This window comes from Calypte anna, chromosome 12 (assembly GCF_003957555.1).
Source record: "Calypte anna isolate BGI_N300 chromosome 12, bCalAnn1_v1.p, whole genome shotgun sequence".
Taxonomy (NCBI): Eukaryota; Metazoa; Chordata; class Aves; order Apodiformes; family Trochilidae; genus Calypte; species Calypte anna.
Window position 1 is genome coordinate 9070501 of NC_044258.1, and position 16496 is coordinate 9086996.

A 16496-nucleotide genomic window follows, 5' to 3' on the forward strand; every position below is an offset into this window, starting at 1 on the left:
ATTCACAGAGGCTACACCAGCACAACCATTAACATGGGTACTGATCCACATCTTCATGGGCTTCATTAGTTTATTATATGATAAACATCATGTAAGAAAGCAGTGGGTCATAACTACATTATGGTTAAATTTGTATTTTATAAGGTTTGTAGATTTTTCTGGGGAAAAGCAGACTTTTGAAATATGTAACTTCTGTGATAAAGATGCATGTATAACTAGAAAAAATATCTATGCTTACTTGATAATGAAGGAATAAATATTACTAATGCTGACTGTGTCGATGAACTTCTTTTTAACATAAAATATGGGTGCACAGCTGCAGTATATTTAGAAAGAACATCATGCTGAGGGTCCGTGTGTACTATGTAAGACTCTCTAAGACGACAGTGGCTGCTGACAGGTTGCTCCCAAAGCTTAAGATGGAAGTGTATGAGGAGAAACTCCAGAAGTGCAAGCACACCTTTGGACAACACAGTAAAAGGAAAACCTGATTCTAAGGAGAGTAATCAAAATACATAATGGATGAGATACACTGATACCTGAGAATGAAATGCAGAACCAACATATCTTTCAGAAGCAGCACCTTTTTCAAACACTAGTGTTTCACACTAGCTGCTGTGATAAGCAGAAGTTTCTATAGCTGTTAATCCCACTTCATTGCTTAGCATGTGGGATTGCTTAAAAAAAAAATCTACTTAGGCTTCTCTTCAGAACTTCAATGCAGGACTTGACAAACAAAAACTCTACTTCGTAGTAAGAGAGAGGTACAAGAGGAAAAGGAACAATGTCCCTTCCTCATTTAAATCTCTGACCTTTAACTAAACCCTGGGTTTAAGCCTGCAATGGGGTTTATGTTACCTGTTCTGACAGGCTTTAACTTGGCAAGAACACAAGGTTAGCAGCCCTGCATTTCACAGTTCCTTAACTTTTCACACCAAGCATTTAAAATACTATAACTGTAGCTTTCAGATAGTTTCTATTCCAGTAGATATGTAGAATGGGATCACCAGTACTTACGTTTTGGGGTTCTCCCCATTTTCTTCAGGGGAGAGGTGGGAAATGTGCTGGCTGTATTCCTGAATACACATAGGATATAAAATCCCAACAGAAAAAAGCAGCTGCATAAGACTGTCTTATCCATGTCAACATTCCCTTCAAAACATAGAACTAATAATTATGTAGAATTGAGGCAGTACATTCCTACGAAGTTTTCCTGCCCATAAAGATCATATTCCTTGTACCGTATGTAGTCTTTCAAGCAGTTTGGCAGTGGAAGGAAGGTCATGAACACAGGACAACGGAGACGCAACCGGCCCATGCATTCCCGTATCTTCAGACGACAAAGGTGCTTCAGAGAGCGAGGGTTTGCTAGAAATGAGAGAGCAAGATCAGTATTGTAACAGTTATGTATTCACTTTTGTTCAATTTATTTACTCAGTACTCTGTTACCTGCAAAAACTGACCTGTCAGGATCATCCAGACTTTTTACCTTAGGCCATACAACTCAGTTACAATTATAATGATGTGATCAACACACTTTGTTTCAGTCAAGTTGGCTAAATGGAAGTAGGAAAGTTTGGGAAATGTACTTCAATACTTTGACTCCAAATAATGAGTGACAGGTTTCTATTGACCTGAAGAAATTACTAAGAGAATTATGAGTTACTACTTATTTATCTATGTACAAACAGAAAGGACAGAATTAACCTAGACTAGAATTAAATCACTCAATTAAAATCAGTAATTTATCAGATTTCTTTCATCAGCTTGAAGCAAAGGCAAAAGCTTTTCTGCCCTTGAAGAGGATTGTGCTGTCTCCATTGTAACTAAAGGTCCAAAGTGCTCTATGTAAAATGAGCAGTTATTGTTTATAAGACTGCTCAGAAAAACTTTGTTTAAATCCTACACAGACTGATTTTTAAGAGATCTCTTACTCTCAAAACATACCGTTTTGCCTAAAAAGGGTCAAGAAAAGCACTAGTCTGAGGTAAAGAAAAATAAAATACCACCAACAAAATAGCTCCAGTTCCAAAACAGTTTGTCACTTGAAATATAAACATTAGATACTTACTTAAAATTGAATTGATCTCTGGCCAGAGTTCTTGTTCTTTGAGTACTGCTTCCAGCTTCCAGCAGATATGAACATGATCGACATAATCTAACATTATTCTCACTACTTTTCCAGACAGGTGCTTCAACCATGACAAGGTTATCACTTCACAAAACTGGTAAAAACAAAATGTTTAACAGGACAGTCTTCAGCACTCCTGTAAATAAATTATTTTCCCCTGTGCAGGACCAGAGCAATTACACTTCAGCAAAACACCAGGAAGAGGGAGAGTTCTGTCACCCAAGGGACCTTTACAGGTTGCCACAGCTTGCTTTAAGCCTCAGCAGTAGAATCTGAAAATCTGAGATATGGTTATTTTTTCCTAAAGCCAGATATCAACTTAAGCAGCTGTATATTTGGTAGCTGAGTTATTAAAAAGATTCCACTCCCAAAGTGGAACTTAGACTTGAGCCTCAGCATGCTGAACAGAACCCATCAACCTAGTGCCTATCTTCAGGTTAAAGAAAGGTTTATTATGTTTCAGCACATTTTACAAACTGAAACAGTGACACTGATGAGTGTCTCTAGGAACCTTTCTAGGTCATCCATGTTTGTTAATTTCTGCTGAGTGCTTATCATGCCAGCTCCAGGGGTTCCTTACAGCAGCATTCCAGTATTAGTGTTAAGATACAAGACTCAGTGAGCCAGCCTGTAGTCTCTGCTTTCACAGCATGGGCAGGACTGCCCTGGAGAGCCAGTTCTGTACTGGTAATTAGCATATCAGCTATATTTGCACAATTCTATTTACAATCATTTGCTGTCATGAACCAGTCCTCACGGCAACATCTATTTATTTTTATGGTCTTGTCTATTCCTACCTTTATGTGTAAACAGTTTCTACAGATTCAAAACTTCCTTTCCTGACATGGCATTAAGTACACTTTCATTTAGTTTTAGGAAGGATTCCTGCAGTCAAACAAGGTAAGAAGCCAGCTGATATCCTTACCATTGTATCTTTGATAACAGTTGAAGTCCATCCATCAGTTACATACTGGGAATGTGAGCTGTTTCCCCGAGGGCAATCAAAGCAGCGGTGCACATCGTAGCCGTAGTTCATCAGCATCCGTAACATGACCTCATCTTTCAGAGCATACTGCAGAGCTGATGGAAAATGGGTTGTGTTCACTCTGCAGAAATAATTGACATTAGCCCCGTGCCGGAGCAGTAGACACACTAACTCGTAGTTGCCCATTCTCAAAGCAATTTGGAGACAGTTGATGGGATCTTGGTTTGGCAGAGCCCCAGCGTTCAAGAGCAGCCGTGCTGAGCAGATGTCCCCGTTGGAAACGGCAAAGTACAGCGCTGACTTCCGGTGGTCGTCGTAGCCCTTGCGAACTCTCTGACCCAGCATGAAATTGGCATCAAACCCAGATTTGAGAAGAAACTCAAGGCACTGAGGGTGTGCTCCTGCTGCTGCTGAGTGAACTGGACTTATCCCGCTTTCTTTAATGGCATCAAAATTTGTAACTGGAACTAAATATTTTAGGGCTCTGAAGAATGAAAAAAGGAAAAAGAAGAATCTCAGAATCTTAAACACACTGGTTTTACCTGGATTAATCTTTGAATTTCTGAGTTGCTAAGATTACATGACTGTGTGACTGTATACAATTGCTTCATCTACTAGATCAGTAACATGGCATAGTGTTCCTCTGCATTAGCTTTAATTGCTAACAATTAAATTTTTAGCCTGAAATGGATAGCAACTCACATCTACTACACATAAATTATTATTCTATTACACTACTATTCATTAACAACCATATTCTTTGCTTAAGGAATAATAATTCCATCTCAAAAGAGCTTTTCCTGGATGTCAAGAGTACAGTGTTAGTGCTTAACCTATAGAAACCAGGGAATTAGTAAAATATAATATAACATGAAGACATAAAATGTACTTGATTTTTAAGTATCTTCAGTTATATTAACTCACAGTAAGTGTCCTCTATATGCAGCTCGGTGGATTGGCAAATGACCTGAGTGCTTTGGTACATTTGCATCAGCCCCATATTCCAGTAAAAGACTCAAAGAATCTGGATTTCCTCCTCCTGCTGCTTCAAATAATACAGAAGCACAATCCATTGCCTGGGAAAGAACATCTGCACCTGGAAAGAAGCATTAAAGGTGTTCACAGTAATCTTACCACCCCTCCAGTGACATGGTATTGGTTTTCAACAAATAAAACCACTATGGGCATAAACCTTCATATTGGATCCTTGATCCTGGGAACAAGAAGGTCCAAATTGCTCTGAACACAATCACACAGTTAAGACTTGATGCTAGACCTGGAGCAAGCCAAGTTTGGTTCTTATCCACCCATCAATTGGTTATTGCTTTACATATTACACATTTCAGTTCTTTTTTGCAGAAGTAGAAATTTAGATATTAGGAATTCTTTGATGGACCTCAACTCATGTTTATATTACATATATGTTTGGATACATACAGGCTCATACAGCCTCTACAGGCTACGTATTCAGTAATGGTAACAGTTCATTTCCTTTCACTTCAATAATGCAAAGCTTTAATGCATACTGAGCTAAGAACAATTTTTTTGCCTCTGCATTCAGAAGGAGTTTTCTCTGTTAGAAAGAAGATCCACTTTGTCATATTTGGGCCTTAAACATTTCACTACTAACACATGAGGCTTACATTAAAGAACACCACCAATGAACCTCCATGTTACTAAGTCTATCTACTGAGTTGTAAAACAGAACAACAGAACAGCTGAGGTTGGAAAGGACATTTGGAGATCATCCAGTCCAACACTGTGCTCAACCAGGAGCAGCTACCGCAGCTTGATCAGGACAGCATCCAGTCAGGTTTTAGTATCTCCAAGAATGGAGACTCCACAAGTTCTCTGAGTGACCTGTTCTAATGTTCAGCCACACTCACAGAAAGAAAGTTTCAGCTGGTGTCCATTGCCTCTGGTCCTGTTATCAGGCACTGTGGGGAATCCGGCTCTGTCTTCTTTACATCATCCCATCAGATATTAATAAAACAGGCAAGATGGACCCTCACCTCAAGTCCTTTCTTCCTATAACTTCACAAAAAAAGTCTCACCTTTTTGCAGTAAGAGCTCCATAATTTCTGTATGCCCACCCTGTGCAGCCAGTGCTAGAGGTGTGAGCCCATATCCACTGCGAGGGTCAGGATCTGCTCCAGAGCGAAGGAGAAGCTTCACCATATTCTTCCTGCCTAGTTTGGCTGCCTCATGTAAAGCAGTCCTCTTGTGGACACACTGCAAATTCACTTTTGCACCAGAACTTATCAACAAGGAGGCAATTTCATACGAATCATGTTTAATTGCTGTAAGACAGTAAGCATCATCCAGAATGTTATTCAACACTACCCTGGGCAGCACGGTTTCTGCTAAATAGCAGCTTAGGAAAGCTTGAGCTGTTTCTGGCAGTGCTATTTATACACTCAGAAATATCACACTACACAGAAAGGTTTTAACTTATCAACAAGACTAGTCTTTTTTTCCAGGATAACATTAACTATATAAATTAATAATTTTAGGGTATTCTCTCTGTAATCCTTTGTTGCATTTGGTAATGCCACAGAATGCAACTATTCCTGCCACTAGATGGAGAACACATACAGAAACTTGGTGCAGTCAGGAGCTGGCCTGCTCAGAGAGCTCTGCTTGATCTTCATGAACAGTTACCATAATAGAAAATGAAGTTTAAAATTACTGTCATATGCCTTCTTATCTTAATAACCCTCATCTGTTAAGTCAGTAAGGAACTTAAAGAGCAATTTGCATTGGCTCCAGTGAAGGGGATGAATAGTCAAGATGCTTTCCTCCCTCCCTCTTTCACCTTTCAGGCTGTGTGTGTTAGAGCCCTGACTGTCCTTCCCTGAGACCAATCAGGCAGAGAAGCTCCATGTGGCACAGCTGCCTGAAATACCAGACAGCATACTATAACATGTGATGTCCCACCACCTGCTTTAGGTGTATCTTATACATCCCCTTCTTGAAAGACAGAAGAGGTTAAAATGGCCTCATCATTCCCTCACTTCTGCACCCCTAAATAAGGTATTCACCTATAACTAAAGGAGAATCTCCCTCTTTGTTCTTAACATTGGGATCACAGCCACTGAGCAGAAGAAAGCGGACGTTGTCTACAAGGCAATTTCTTACTGCCATCAGGAGAGGTGTTTCCCCTTTTAGCGTGGCCTGTTCCCACATAACGGCACAGGAGGCTGAAATAAAGAAAACCAGAAGACATTTGAAGCTGGATCATTCATTAAATCTTTGTAAGACATTTTGGTGGAAAACAACAAGGACTCCATACCTTTCAAGGTTATTTCTAGGATGTTCATATTTATCTGTGCTGCTGCTTCATGCAGAGGAAGCCAGCCCTGCTCATCTGCTTCTTCGAAAGCAGAACTGTGCTTCACCAGCTTCATCAAGGCCTCTTCTTGGCCTGTGATATTTTAAGACAGACATATTCCATTACTCATCATAAAGCAAAATTCAGACAATTAATATACTGAGTGCTATTTATTCCATCAGTGAATCTGCAATAAAAAACTTGCTTTCTCAAAGCACTTTTTTTCCCATGGGGTGAATGGAACAATCAATGATTGGCACTGACTCACGAAGCATCTTGAATAATACATTGAAAAAAGCTTAGAATTAATATGACTATAATATTTCAAATATAGCCCTCTCTTACAAACAAGAGTGCATAAAAATTTAATAAAAGTAAACAGGTAGGAAAAAAATTAGGTTGACAAAAATAAAATGAAGCTGATGAGCTCTATCTTGTTATTCTTCTTTTTATGAACAATCTTACTGAAATATTTGTCAACAATTATCTGCAATTATCTGTCCATGTTCTTACTGAAATATTTGTCAACAATGTTTGTGATTTTATCTTGCCAAGTAAGAGCAAAACTTCCTTGGCTGGAAGGCCTGTTCAGCAGTTTCTGCTCACGTTTTTATCTCCATTCCTGGAAGAAGGCAGCCTGCTCTGCTCTAACTACAACTACAGTGTGAGGGGACAGACTGCTCTCAGTCTCTGCTGCTGAAATTCTCCTACACATGAAAGAATTATATATTCGTAAGACCTGAAATCAAGCATAGATATTAGGCACATTTTTCATTCTGTATGGAACATCATATAGCATTTATTTATCCAGAAAACCTGGTTTCTTTACTCCTACTGTACTAAATAGCCCTGTAACTACTCATTATGACATGTATAAAGACTGGACAGAGGGCTTCCCACTGCCAGATTACTCTATTACATGTGCTCATTGTTTGCATCTCTCTGTGACTTAGTTTATCAATTGAATATACCATACAGCAGAGTAGGTATTTCAGAAGAGCAGGTTAAGAACATCTCGTAGAGGAACACACAAAATATTGGATGTTAAGGAACAATTCTGGAACACACAAGGCAGAGAAGGGATTTTAATCTAGGCATCTCACAAAGTGAAATGCTTTTAGGAAGCATTAATTTACTATGGGCCTTACCATTCTGTTGTTTAATTTGTAAGAAAGGCCTGGCCTTGTCCTCTAGTTCCAGGAGATGAAGCACTGACATCTGAGGAGTGACATTTGAACCCACCCAATTACTATGTTCCTATCTAATAAGTTAACTTTTGAGCGTTTTGGTTTTAGTTGCTTTAGTCTTCAAGACCCCACAAATAAAAACTGCACCTGAATCGAGCCACCAAAGACACAGAAGGTAGTCACTGCTCAACACCACCATGCCCAATGATCCCTAGGGATGCAGGCTTAGTGCAGTGTATTTGTACTTACCTGTCCGAATTGCTGCAATTATCTGTCCATGTTCTTTACTTGCAGTGTACTGGAAACTGTGTAAACAGAACAAAAATAAAGAGAGAAGTAAAAATTAATCTGAACCTGAGGATATAATAATACCTTAAATTAAGTATTCAAGTCTAGAGAACATGCTAGATTTCTGCAAGTTATGTACATTTGTTCAGGGTTTAACGTGTTAAAATATTTTTTTTTTGTGGTCTTCCTCTGCTACTATAAATATTGGCTTTTTCACACAAAGGCAAACAATTAAATATTAAAACAGGGGAAAGCTACTATAACTATCTATTTTTACATAGCAAAAATCAGAGTCATAGAATAGCTTGGGTTGGAAGAGACTTTAAAGACCACCTAGTTCCAAAGCCCCTATCATGGGCAGGGACACCTCCACATACTCTTCTTCATAAAGCCATGTATTCATGTAGATACTGATGTAAAGTGTCAACCTCAATGTTTCATACAGTCCATATTTTTTAGGAAATGCCTACATATTTCCAGGGAGGACCCTAAACAAATGAGCTACCAGTGGCTTCCAGTATCCATGACACAAGGTCACAGCAATACAACATGAAGAGTCACAAAGGAAAACGAGGTTACTACATTCTTATAATAATGCCAAGAAAACACCAAAACAGTAGTTACTTTTACCTTTCATCCTCTGTTGCACTGCCACGTGTTTCAATTTCATGCCTATCTCGTAAGCTTTCCTGAATAGCTTGTTGGGTAGAGATTTCATTGTCAGAGTCATCATCAAACACATATGTAGAATCATACATGGCAGTATAGAGCCTCAATCACTTCTCATGTAGAAACACTGCTTTTTAACTGGAGTAAACTGCTTTATCTGCTTTATCTGGAGTAAAAGAAATAGCAAATGCTGTTTTAAGTATCACAAGAAATGAAACAAAGATTACAATAAATGACTTGGAATTCCTCCATGTCAAGCTCCAGCCTTCACCCAAGTATTTAAATTTAGGCTGCAAACATTCATTCTACATAGAGCAAAGGTTTTCTACTCCAGTGGCACCTGCTAGCTTTTATCACTGTTCCACAGCCTTAACATTCTGAATAGCTACTTATTCTGGCATTAACTATTGGAAAGTAACACAAATAAGTCAAACTTAGTTTGAAGATTAGTAATTTCCCTCCTAAGTCTTTTTGATGTTCAGATATCACAATTGTGCTCTGATGTTTCCTTAGTAGGAGAAAAGAGGTGCAGTAAAACTTAGGATGTTTTTTCAGTTTGTTCATAGAGGGCCTGGAAGTGAAGGACAGAAATTTTAAAAATAATACCTTTTGTTCAAACTGTTTCAAAGATACTGTTGAGATCATATTTTGTAGACAGGGAAATGTTGTAGTTTTGTACTATTACACACATCAGCCTTACAACTGAAACAAACTCCATGCACTAAAAAGACCAACTTTACCACCTTATGTACATAACCTACAGCCATCCAGAAAATATAAATTTATACTTCTGCACATTTCATCCAGGTATGCCTGTTTTTTCCTAATACTTGTAAGGGATATATAAAAAAATCTGCAACACTACCTATCCAAACACAAGCAAAAATGAAAAACATAGATGCAACCACAACAGAGTTCATTAAAAAACGTAGCATTAATTTTTTTAAAAGTTTGCCAAATTGAAAGAGTTCCATTAAAAGCATTTTTACTGTTTAAGAATTATAACAGACAGTGGAGCACAGAAATAAATCCCATTGATACTACTTAATTCTAAATGTTAAAATTTAAGAAGAAATCATAAAAAATATTAACGATCTCATAATTGAACAGTACAATGTGTGTAGATGTAATCTGTTATATGCATAAGCAATCACACTGTTCTTTTGTATATTTAGCTACAAGTTATTATAGATGAAAATCACACATGTTGTTAAACTCAAACCTCTCATCTGTTTTACCTTATCAAAATTTGAACTTCTGTCTTAAAAGAGAGCTGGGCTGAGAAAAACATTCACAAGTACTGGGCAAAATAAAACAAAATAAATAAATTAGCAAAATGAACAAGCACAGAAAGATGAAGAAAGTTGTCAATACACCACTGACAAAGCTTGGAATAATTCTAGAAACATTTTAGAGTTGAGAAGCTGTAATTCACAGGAAATCTGCATCATTTCATTCATTACCTGACCCACCTAATATGTGAGTGCAAGGCCTTGTTCTGTAATTGCACATGTAGCAAAAACAGAGAAATACATTAGCAAAACATACAAATAACTACTAATATTCAATTATACATACAACACAGTGAGTATATAAGCATTTTAAATCTAGGCTATTTCCTTTTATGAAAAAGACAATTTATAAAATATACAGGGGTTCCTCACCTTCTGAAAGATGGAAGATCTCGAACTTTGAAGAAGTGAGTATTAAGCTGAAAGTGATATTTTCAGAGTTGCAAATGATCTCAGCCTATGTCCATTAATAGCTCACTATAAATACCCGATCACAAGATACTCTGGGACTTTCTCCATGTTTCTTTCATTTTCACATTAGTTATGTTTAACAATCTGACCTGACAAATGCTTCCAGTAAAAGAAAGAATTGAATTTTTTTAAATGAGAATTTGAGAACTGTAAATAGTAGATGTATTACATTAGGGAAAGCAAATTCTTTAGTGCTTTCCTGAAAGATTAAAATGAAGATGCTGTTAGGAGCTTACAAGAATTAAGATTGAGTATAAAGCAAAAAAACCCCCAATATTATAAACAAGCAAATCAAATAAAGTACTCTTAAAAATTACTATGTGTTTCTGATTGCTTAATCACAGTTCACATACTAATACATGGAGAAAAGCAAAAGATAAACATTGAGAGTCTTTAAAGGGAAAAGCACAGTTTCAGAAAGACAGACCTATGCTGAAAACTTATGCAGAGAAATGAAGGGCATGGATAGCTAAATAGTGAAGGTAGGATGGAGCAAGACTTTCATGTGCCTCATTTACTGTACCTGTGTTTTACAGAGAGGTCATTACAAAGAAACTATGATGGCTGTGTCTGAATGAAAGGCAGAAATAGTTCTTTAGCACAGATAGTTAAATGATTTCTCATACTGCAATGTGCTGTTGCTATGAGAGAACATAGGCTATATATAAATCTAGATTGAAATACCAAAATTTACGATTTACTATCTTTCCACTCACACAATTCAGCACTCTTGATGCTTTAAGTTCATTAGTTGTCATGTTTATTTTGAAAAGTGCAGACTCTTGTAATCTTCCACTAAGATATAGTTTGTGATATTCAAGTTATGCATAAAACTTACATTCACACATTAATATTACCAAAGGCTAAACTCCTACAATTTTTAATGAGTCAACTAATAATAGATACTTATTTTAAGACAAAATATTGAGAAAATATTTGCCTGCCCTGTTTTAATATAAAGAAGTCCAGATGTTTCTCTTTACATCATATGTTTCACTTCTTCTGTAAGCCAAAAAGAAGCTTGTAAAAGTTGTCTCTGAAGTGTCCAAAGTTAGTCATCCAGCTGGCAGAGCAGTGCAACCCCTCGCTTGATCCAGTGTTGAACTGGTTTATCAGTGTCCAGTGTCAAAGCAATGACGAAGTTAGTGGAATGCCCAGTAGTAGATAAGGTCCCTCTACGTTCGCTTGTCTTGTAGAGCGGGCAAATATATGCATTAGATTTCTTTATGTTTGACTTTACAGCTTCAAAAAAAATCCAAAAGAATGTATTAAGTTCAGCAGATCCATTGCTAGAAACACAACTTACATAACAAATATCAAGCATTTACAGTAACATTCTTAAAACTAAATAAAAATGCAAAATTGTTTTGTGAGAACTGTAATTTTTGTTTGTTTGTTTTCTTGTGTGCTGCAATTTGTTTTCAAACCAAGCCAATTAAACCACTATTTCTTTTTTAGGACTTTGTATCTTTCTGCACTTCTACCAACTTTATAATCATTCAAAGACACATTAAAATTTGAATAGTTACACAGTAAAAGCATAGTTTATACATAAGCTTTTAACAGCTCCTCAAGAATTCTGACCCAGCAGCCATGGAACCTCACTGCAATATGAGTCACCTGAGATCCAAGCAACTCTGCAGGAACTCTTGGTATGCCTAGACTGCTTCCACGAGAACTGTGCAAAGTGTGAAATCACACGTCTGCATATTCATCCAACTTCAACAGAAACTACAGGCAGAAAAAGTGAAAACTTCACAAGACTGCCTAGCAGCTAATAACACCTGACTTCCAACACAGGAATAGGAAGTGCTGCTTAAGCAAATAAATAAGAACTGCATTTTACTGCTCCTAAGCAAAGGAACAAGAGTTACAGAAAATTTCTTACTAGTATCACAGACAACTACCATATCAGCTAAAAATAACCTGAGCAAACCTTGCTAAATCATATGAGGTAAAGCACTGAGTCTCTGAGAAGTCAATTAGAATTTTTCTTCTATTTGAGTAGAGCCAGGAACCCAAGCACCATGTGCTTTCCCACTCAAATTATATTTCTGGCTGAAAACCAGATCGAGCACCTAAAGATATTCATAACAAATTCATTTAACCAGTCTTCTCATCTAATCCTTAATTATAAACATCTGTGGGCAGGGGGACAGGCCTATTGGTCAGATACGATAGTTAAGGCAGCAAGAAGAATTTTAAATGTCCAAGTCATAGGTCAGATGCATGTGAATTCTGTGCATGTTTGGGTACCCTGGGGAGGATGTGAACATCGGTCTTTAAAAAAAAGGAATCTCCTGTTGCAATTTCTTGCTGAAGAGCTCACACTTCAGAGAAATTATACTCACTTGGCTTTATCCAAATGATTGGCATCGTATCGAAGAGCAATTTGGGATACTGCTCAGCTAACATTCCCCTGGGGAGAGAAAGGAACAAAGCCATTGTTTGTGGTTTACTGTTAAACCAAACAGGGCTTTAGAGAGTGTTTTTCAGCTGCTGCTTGCTGGGGCTTTCATTTGCTGTTTTTTTTTACTTCCCCATTTTCCACACATGAAAGAGTATTCCTTTTGGTGTGTTATATCAATAATAGTAGAAGTATCACCTAAAATACTTAAATCTTGTTTGAGCACCTAAGAAAGCTTTCCAGAACCATAGTGAAACACTGTTACTGACTTGTTCCTGTCCCAGCGAGCTCCATCTAAAAACAATCCACGGATATAAACACCGTCTTCTGGTGCAGTATCAGACGTATCCTGAGGAATAACCTACAGGAAATAAGAGGTCCATGTTATTAAACTTCCAAAGATGATTGCTCTATGAGGTAGCATGCCAACAGCCAATTTTTAGAATATCAAACCCAAATGAGAATACTATAGTAATACCTTCCTTTCAGTACTACCTTTATAGAAAACTATATATATAGCAGATTTTTGTGGGTTTAACTACCTTTACTGTAGGTTAGAAAATAAGGCTTTAATCACATAGATAAACATCTATTCTATAGGCTGTTTTCCTGAGTGGATGTCCAGGTCTAATGATAAAACTACTTTTAATTTACTTCCTTTATGGATGTTATTTAACATGCCTACCTTACCAAAGAGTTAAATTTATGTCTTCAAATTGCAGTGATTTAGTTGCAAAATGGAACTTTCCCATCAGGATTTGCTTACTATGTCTCACTACATCATCAAGACTCAAATTATAAATGCATTTATAACATATCACTACCTCAAATTCATATCCCAGAAGGTCAATAGGGATCTTGTGCTTCCGAGCATAGTTTTGCATAGCTCCAGTTAAGAAAGCTTGAGTAAAATAGAAACCTGACAGCCAAAAAACCGTGGGCTTGCCTAAGTCATACCAATCCTGGAAAGAGCAAAATGACACATTTAGTAACCAGAAAGAGACAAATCCTTTATTGTTTTACCATTTCTACACAATTGTACTCAGAAAACCTAAGCACAGTCTATTGCTCCTTGCCAGATACTCCTTTAATGTCATAGACAAATTACAAGAAGTAGATGATTAAATAATTATTAGTACAGCCTCTTGTATCTTACCTGTAAAAATTTCAGCCTTTCTAGAAAATCTAGAATATAGCTCCCTAATGGTTTTAGACTTGGGTATGAACGTTTTGCCCAGTTCTCAGGAACTTTTCCAATTAGTAGACTGCTACTCAGAGCCTCCAGTTCAGCATCCATAACAACCAGTCCTTTAATGGCTTTCTTCAGGTTAATTAGCGTATTACGAATAGTTTGGATTAAACTAGAATTAAAAAAAAAAAATCTCACACATTTTGCATGACTTGGAAACCACTAAAAGTGCATTAGAAACCAAAACCTGGTCATAGAACCATCTACAGAACCTGTACAGCTGCTATATAGACACCTAATTAGCCATATTTGTAACAAACTTGTACATTTGATGTGATTTTTTCAAGACTAGGAAGAGCTCAATAAAATAGTTCTCTCTGATAAACTCTGTAGTGTTTGGTAAGAGAATAAATTTGGAATTACAAACGTATACACTCAATAGCAGATTAAGGAAAAATGCTTAGATTACAAAGGAAGATGTGAGTGGGGTCTGCAACAAAAGAAAACCTGACACTGAAGGCCAGAGAGTATTATTGGAAGTTGAGGAGAAAATTAAGTGGGAGACAGAGACAAATCAAAAAGGAGGACAAAGAAAAACAGTGAAGAAAAAGCAGAAGTACACTATAATCTGATTTCCCACAGAAGAACTTGTGCCAGGACTGTAGCTATCACAGCAGATGATTAGAAGGGAACAAAACAAACAAACCAATAATAATTTACACAACATAACATTTATAATGTACAAGTTGAAGGAATAATATTTATGCAAATGAAATTATTTTGGTTGCATTTAATGAAATAACACTCTTACTTGTTAAATCTTTCCATTTCTTGCACCAACACAGTATTCATACTTTCTTCATATCTCACAGGATATTTACTTAGGCAAGCTTCAATGTCAAAATCATTTGGAAGCTATAAACAACAACATATTTGGTAATCATTCCACATATTGTGCATCAATATTACATTAAAAGTAAGCAGATCAGACAAATTGCAGAGCAATAGATACCATTAGACTTTCTGATTAATACTTTTTCAGTACAGCATTTAGTAGTTTAACCCAAATTAAAAATACGTTTTTTTTTTTTAAAGTAAAAATCTTTTAAAAAACATCTAGGTTTTTTTCATGCTATTGAAAGTTATGAATGTATGTCAGTTTTACTAATTTTAAACTTTTTAACATGAATGAATCAGTTGTCCTTCAAGTTGTGCTTGCTCTGTTTCCTACCTACTTAATAAGACTTTTTTCACCTGAAATAGAGCTGTGGCCTGTTACAGCCACACAAGTTCACTCATATTGCACTAAATTCCTCCTGGGAGTTTTTTCCTCCAACCCTAAAATCAATTTGACACTAAAATTCTAGTTAAATAACTACTTCTTTATAACAACATGAATTGGAATAATTGGTATAATACAATACCTTACTGAGAATATCATCTGCTATTTCATAGAGAGTGCTGTCACCACCTCCAGAAGTTCCCTGAGTGCCTCCTCCTTGTGTTAAAAGCAGAGAGTCAAAAAGGATCTTAGTTTGATGAAGATCTTTTGAAATATCCACATTTTCATGCAAACCAAACACTTCTGGATGCTGACTAACAGGAAGACTCTAGGACAAAATAAACAATAGCCATCTATATGAGATAAAGCAACATGTTAGGTTCTCCTATCATACTGATTCCCTCTCCCTCTCAGAAATATTCTAGGTCACAGGAAGGATCATACAAGGATATTAGATAAGAAGCCAAGCACACAGTTTGATGTGCTAGACAACTACTTTTTTAACACAAAAAAGCCTTTAAATATTGCTTTCTTAGAGCATCATCACTACAACACTTCCAAAACTTGTTTCTACTTTTTACCTTGATAAACTCAATGTAGTCCTCATATGTGCCTTTTGGTGGAGCATAATAGTTGCCACTGGGAGAGAAAGTGTAATTAGGATTTTCAATTATGTCAGCATTATAGAAGTCATCCAGCATTGTCAGCAGCAAACGTCTGTCCCAGTCATCTGTCACTCGACCTCCGTAGTTGCACTCACCAGTTAGGTAAGATATAGCTTCAAAAGGAACACTGCTATACTCATTTATAAATAACTGAAATAAAAGACATGAGTAACTTGAGAGATATGAATTACCTCCAGAACAACAATGTGATTTAAATACTAAATGGTTAGAAGCTATAGGGCTTCCAAAACTGCTGTTTATTGAGTTTTCACTCTGTGTGTTGGAAAAATCAAATTCTGATTTTTTTTTTTTTCAGGCAGAATTACTGTTTAAAATAAAGATGAGTTACTAGTAAAAGCCTTTTAAGAATATCCAAGTTCACGAGTAATTCAAGTCATTCTTGAATTATTTACAAGCAGATAGTTTTTCTGGTCTTAACTTTTCAGAAGGATATTTTTCTGTATCAAAGAAATATGCACTTGACTCTATTTTTCCTCCCATCTTCAGAACCCTCTGATCTCTTTCATTAATTTCTTGATAACCTTCCCAACATGTTAGCCTCCATTTCTGTAATTCATATTTTTAGCTCTTCTGACTTT

General features: G+C 36.7%; 2 protein-coding genes across 2 annotated transcripts in view; both read right to left on the bottom strand.

Annotated features, from left to right (window-relative positions):
* Positions 1–17: 17 nt before the first annotated feature.
* Positions 18–8728, bottom strand: ASB14 (ankyrin repeat and SOCS box containing 14). Its single transcript, XM_008499091.2, has 9 exons — positions 8553–8728; positions 7884–7939; positions 6409–6540; positions 6158–6316; positions 5171–5416; positions 4041–4212; positions 3057–3600; positions 2072–2225; positions 18–1368 (listed from the first exon to the last, which is right to left on the bottom strand). The coding sequence occupies exons 1-9, from the start codon at positions 8678–8680 to the stop codon at positions 1175–1177; spliced, it is 1785 nt and encodes a 594-aa protein (XP_008497313.2). The 5' UTR covers positions 8681–8728; the 3' UTR covers positions 18–1174.
* A 2584-nt stretch (positions 8729–11312) lies between these two features.
* Positions 11313–16496, bottom strand: part of DNAH12 (dynein axonemal heavy chain 12) — a 58960-nt gene continuing 53776 nt past the window's right edge. Inside the window, exons 67-74 of the mRNA XM_030458654.1 lie at positions 15814–16047; positions 15375–15560; positions 14762–14865; positions 13918–14122; positions 13586–13723; positions 13031–13122; positions 12706–12773; positions 11313–11596 (exon numbers count right to left, since the gene is read on the bottom strand). Of these exons, the coding sequence (XP_030314514.1) occupies positions 11406–11596; positions 12706–12773; positions 13031–13122; positions 13586–13723; positions 13918–14122; positions 14762–14865; positions 15375–15560; positions 15814–16047 (1218 nt within the window). The 3' untranslated portion in view covers positions 11313–11405. The remainder of the gene's footprint in view (positions 11597–12705; positions 12774–13030; positions 13123–13585; positions 13724–13917; positions 14123–14761; positions 14866–15374; positions 15561–15813; positions 16048–16496) is intronic.